Source organism: Adiantum capillus-veneris, chromosome 19 (assembly GCF_014529385.1).
Source record: "Adiantum capillus-veneris isolate H3 chromosome 19, ASM1452938v2, whole genome shotgun sequence".
In the NCBI taxonomy this organism is placed as follows: Eukaryota; Viridiplantae; Streptophyta; class Polypodiopsida; order Polypodiales; family Pteridaceae; genus Adiantum; species Adiantum capillus-veneris.
The window spans coordinates 92,574,571-92,580,030 of record NC_140949.1 but is presented as its reverse complement, the minus strand read 5'-3'; the positions used below and the strand labels follow the sequence as shown (position 1 = coordinate 92,580,030).

The 5,460-nt window shown below is 44.5% G+C and overlaps 1 protein-coding gene across 1 annotated transcript; it reads right to left on the bottom strand.

Moving 5' to 3' along the window:
* Nucleotides 1-3,786: 3,786 nt before the first annotated feature.
* Nucleotides 3,787-4,463, bottom strand: LOC147434471 (pentatricopeptide repeat-containing protein At3g53360, mitochondrial-like). The gene is made up of 2 exons (XM_086489633.1): nt 4,292-4,463; nt 3,787-4,247 (listed from the first exon to the last, which is right to left on the bottom strand). Exons 1-2 carry the CDS (start codon nt 4,461-4,463, stop codon nt 3,787-3,789), a joined length of 633 nt encoding a protein of 210 aa, XP_086345759.1.
* Nucleotides 4,464-5,460: the final 997 nt, after the last annotated feature.

Below are 5,460 nucleotides of genomic sequence, written 5' to 3'. Positions count from 1 at the left end.
GGTCAGAGAGTTGCGGCTATTGGGGTATCGATGTCCCCCCTGTGGGAGCAAGATTGAAGTCAATGAGAGGGGGGGGGGGGGACCCACCCTTGCACACAAAAGGTGTGTGAAGGCAAAATAAAATTAAAAGAATTAATTTTGCTGCTTCTGTTGAAATCTGATGGGCTGGAGAGCGCTGCCGTGCAAGTCTGACAGTAGCCTAGGGGGAGGGTGTGTGTGTGTGTGTCTTTGCCTTGCTTGGTGCAGCACTGCCTCTGCTTGAGTCCAAATGCTCTGTTGTTCACGACACCCCTGCTCTTGATTCTGCCCACTCTTGGCTCCGTGACCTGGACGACCTGCGTGATTGGCTACACACAATTTGTGTGTTTGAAACACCACCACTATCACAAGCTCCGAGCTCGGCTCACTTCCCGGATTGTCAAGCTTGAAATCCATTCAATTTCTTGCTTCTATTTGTTGACCAGCGCTGCAGACGCCTATGCTCAATTCTGATTTGCTACAGCGGCTTTCCCTTGCTGAGCTTGCAATGGCTTCGATTCCCCCCAATTTTCACCTGTAGCAATGCTCAACGAGCTTCTACCTCCTTTGTGACTGACTGTGATTTGCTTAAGCTTCTCCAAGAGCGCCCAACAACTTCTGCTTTGATTTGCTCAATCTCACTTACCCTGCTCAGCTCGGTTCTGTCCCGCTACTACCCGATTTGTTCTTTGCAAATCAAAATCCTCTTAATACTTCGATTTCATCTGCAGAGCCTGTCTCGTTGTTGTATATGACCTCATTTCTAGCTTGATTTCATTTCATGATCGGGTACTGCCCAACTTTGGTTTCAATTTGATTGCCTGCAGGTTCCTGCCCGATTCTGAGCTTCAAGATATTGAAGCTTTGTTGCTCACTGTCCTCACGTGCTTTCCCTGCTCAACTTCTCTAGCTGCACCCGATTCTGGCTCTGCACAAAGCTTGAGCTTCCCTCAAGCTCTTCCTAAGCGGGGCTGCACACGCGAGATGGATTCGACGTCTGTCGAGCTCCCTGAGCTCTGATACCAATTGATGGGTGCTGCTGTGGAGTGTGCAAGAGAGAGAAGCATGCAAGAAAGGGGAGAAGAGAATTGGGGAAGGGGATGAAGCACAGACAATTGGTTAGTGGAGAGGAAAGTGAGAGAGTGAGTCAACTCTCTCACTTTCTCCCCCTATATTGATTATGGAAAAAAGAAAGTAAGGGTGGTTTCCCACGGCCACCTGGCCTACATCCCAATAGTAACACGCCAAGTCGAAGGCCAGGTTGCATCTTGAAGGCCTACGACCCTTGACATGGTTTAGAAAATTCACAATAGCATTACTTGTCCGGGGTTGTTGGAGAAAGATGTGCTTGCTAGTGCTTTGCTTGATATGTATGCCAATTTTGGTGCGATTATGAAAGGACAAGAAGTTCTTCATGGGCTTCTTCTCTGCTCCTTCTCTGAAATGTCACCACTTGGATGTGCTCATTGCAAGATATGCCCAATGTGGCTATTGCAAGGAAGCTCTGAGCTATTTTTACTTATGCAAAGGGGAGGCCTTTCTCCAACCTTTGCTTGCATCTTGAAAGCATGTGGCCTTAGGGGCTCTCAAAGAAAAAATGTCATGTTTGGCCAAGTTTTGTTTGACATGTATATCACATGGGGAGTCTTAAAGAGTGCCAGTTTGTGTATGTGTGTGTGAGAGAGAGAGAGCCTGCATATGGCAATACGGTAGATTCAATCTACCCTCAGACCAAGAAGACCAGACGTAGTGCAGGTAATGGTAGGCATGCTAGCAAAAGTGAATACAACAATCGACATGCTGACAAAAGTCGCAGAAGGGATGACAATGGCAAAACACATACTAATGGCAAGGTGGTGGAATAATGTAAGGAAGGTTTATGACTCAATCCATCCAGGATTATGCTTTGATGTAGATGACCAATACCTCTATGTGATCTTAATAGTACTTAGATTCCATCATGTATACATTAAAGCAATGAATTCACATCATTTTTATTGAAAAGATTATAGATGAAAATTACAAGGATTGAAGAATTTTTGTGATGCCCAACAAAAAGACACATGAACAATACATCACGGCATGGTAACCTAGAATATTGATACATGTCTTCATAAAATCTCGATAATGAAGTTCTTCCTTGTATAACTGAAATATTTTTATAATAAGAAAGTCCCTCCAACACTGAAGGAAAAGCATAAGTCTCCCTTCAAGACTGAAGGGGATAAAAGTGACATAAGGACACATTTTCTACAATATTATAATAAATGTGGAGAACATTGCCAACTCTACATGTATCATACTTATGTTTTTTTCTTTTTTTGATGAACACGAACATCGTAATGTACGGAATGCATCTCTCTCCATTTTTCAATATCATAATGTGAAAATTTTCACCTCCTTATATCTTTCAATGCAAAATTTCATTTGTGATGCGTGGTCATAGAGAAAAGCTTCAAAGAGAGATGCTATGAAGATGAGATAACTTTTTTACTTCTTTTCGGACTATCATTTTTACCTTTATTATCTAATACCGGTTTCTGGAATGGAGCAAGAGGAGGCATGCCACTTGGCATCCATTGATTTGAGGAACAAAGTAAATAATTATATTAAAAAAAAGGAACGAGAGCTGAGCGTTAAAGCTTGCAGACTTTGCGAGGTGTGGCAGCGTTTTTAGAGAGAAAAGCGTGGCGGCCAGGCACTTATATAGCAGCAATAGCAACGTCTTTGCCTAGCGCGCGCACACACACACACACACACACACACACACACAGAGAGAGAGAGAGAGAGAGAGAGAGAGAGAGAGAGAGAGAGAGAGAGAGAGAGAGAGGTGAGTCATGGACTATTGACTGCTGCAGAAGCCAAATCCAGCTGGTATCCCTACCCTACTCGCATATCCTATAAAAAATCATTGCTCCAAAAATGCCCCTCCCCCGCTTCTGGGCATGGTTGGTTCTATACGGAGGAAGGGGTAGGCTGGGCTTAAGATAATGGAGGGTGGGTATCTCTGCAACGTTTGCAAGGGCAGGGTGGGTTTCACAGCCGAAAGAAGAACAGGCGGAGCATGCCCAGAGCAATGCCAATATGTAAAAGTAGCCCAAGTGGGAAGACTAGATTATCCAGTGTAATCTAGCTTATTAGAGAGCTTGCAGTATACAAGGGCTTCCTACCATCATAAACTTCGAGTCTCCTCTGCCTAGATATTCATCTCTGTATAATTTTACACGGTGCTCAACCCCGCAAGGTACTAAGACCTCACGAAGTAACCTCCTTGGGAGATTGTAACCCATGATCAACATATATATGAGGCAAAGGATGAATGCACTACTGTGGAAGAATCATAAGTAGTACAGGTTGAAATCCTTGTCCGGGAAAAGAGAGACTCAAACATAAAAACGTTATTTGCATGTGTTATCATAATCTTGTTGTAATCTGCAAAGTGGAGAGCTTTTGTCACAAGGGTATGGGCTTCCTTCAAAATTTAAGCACAAGCATCCATGAAACTTCCAAGTTCCGCTACTTGACGTTTCCTAAAGGTTTTCTTCCTTATAATCACCACAAGAGCATTTTCCACCTTCAAAAACATGCAGGCGATTTGCATCTTTGACCACTATTTTACGTTTCTCTATTTTTTATATCAGTGAGGTAGCAACATGGCAATCCCCACATACCCGCATGTTTCTTGTGATGCGTATTTCCATCCTTTGTGGAGTATTGATAATTGCACAAGCAATGTTGGAATGCTGACAAAGCAAAGCCTTCTTGGAATCAAGGGGTGAGACCCAGTCCAACAGCTATGTCCTGGCTGCTTTTGAGCACCATTCCTAATTCCCATGCATTCAATGTTTTCTGCTGCCTCCTGCATGCTAGCACCTGCATAAATGTTATCAACACATATGCTGCCGCATTACATTCATCTAATTCTATTGCCCGCTCAAAGGCCAACCTTCCAAGCTTCACATTTCCCCATTTTCGACAAGCATCTAGAAGAGCCGACCAAACTAGAGGATACTCAGATGATGGCATCATCTCGATTACTCTCATAGCTTTGTCAAAATGCCTTGCGTGCCCAAAAAGGTCAACCATGCAAGTGCAGTGCTCTTTGACAGGAGTAATGCCATATTTTCCCCTCATGCTATCAAACAACATTTGGCCCTCATCTAATAGACCTGAGTGACTACAGGCATTGAGCACACTAGCAAAGTGATCGCATCTGGGGAGGTGCCCTCCTGTTGCATCCAACGAAAACAGTTCAAAGCTTCCTCAGCCAGACCTTGCTGGGCATATCCTCCTATAAGAGCACTCCAAGAGACTTCATTTGGCGAGAAACCCTCACTTCGCATCTGGTTAAAACAGCCCAGAGCACTCCAAGAGAGCACATTTCGGGAAGAAAGCCTGTCAAGAACTTTTTGGGCTTTCAAAAGAGCACCACATTTGGCATACATATCGACCAAAGCACCACCAAGCACGATAGCTTTCTCCAACAGCCCCTAACTAGCAATCTCTTCATGAATTCTCTCACCCTTATCAATGTCTTGCGTCAGGCCACAAGCCTTCAATGTGCAAGAATATGTGATTGCATCTGGAGAAAGGCCTTCCCTTCGCATCTGGTGAAAACAACGCAGAGCTACCTTGCCAAAGCCATGTTGGGCATATCCTGCTATCAACACGCTCCGAGAGATGGCATTTCGAGTAGAAAGCCCATCAATAACTTCTTGCACTTTCGCAAGGGCACCACATTTGGCATACATATCGACCAAAGCACCACCAAGCACAATAGCTTTCTCGAGAAGTCCCTGACTAGCAATCTCATAGTGAATTCTCTCACCCATGTCAATGTCTTGCATAAGACCATAGGCCTTCAAGGTGCAAGCATAGGTGATTGCATTTGGAGAAAGGCCTTCCCTTCGCATCTCGTGAAAACACTTGCCAGAGCCATGCTAGGCATATCCTGCAATCAACGCATTCCAAGGAATGACATTTCGGACAGGAAGCCCATCAAGAACTTTTGGTGCTTTCGCAAGGGCATACATATCAACCAAAGCTCTGAGAAGCACAACAACTCTCTCCAAGATCCCCTGACTAGCAATCTCATCGTGAATTCTCTCACCCATGTGAAGATCTTGCATCAGGCCACACGCCTTCAAGGTGCAAGCATAGGTGATTGCATTGGGGGAGAGACCTTCCCTTCGCATCAGATGAAAACAACACAAAGTTTCCTTGCCACATCCATGTTGGGCATATCCTGCAATCAATGCGTTCCAAGTGATGACATCCTGGACAGGAAGCCCATCAAGAACTTCTCGTGCTTTGGTCAGGGCAGTGCACATTTGGCATACACACTCACCAACGTGTTCCCTAAATATTAGTCTTTCTGAAGTAACCCACTCTTACGAAGCTCAGTGTGTATACTAATGACTTGATGCAAATCCTTCTTCTGAG

Coding starts and splice junctions, on each gene's coding strand:
- LOC147434471 (XM_086489633.1), bottom strand. CDS start 4,463: ATGTATGCCAAATGTGGTGCTCTTTTGAAAGCCCAAAAAGTTCTTGAC. Junction 4,248..4,291: donor AGGAGGATATGCCCAGCAAG/GTCTGGCTGAGG, acceptor TGGATGCAACAG/GAGGGCACCTCCCCAGATGC.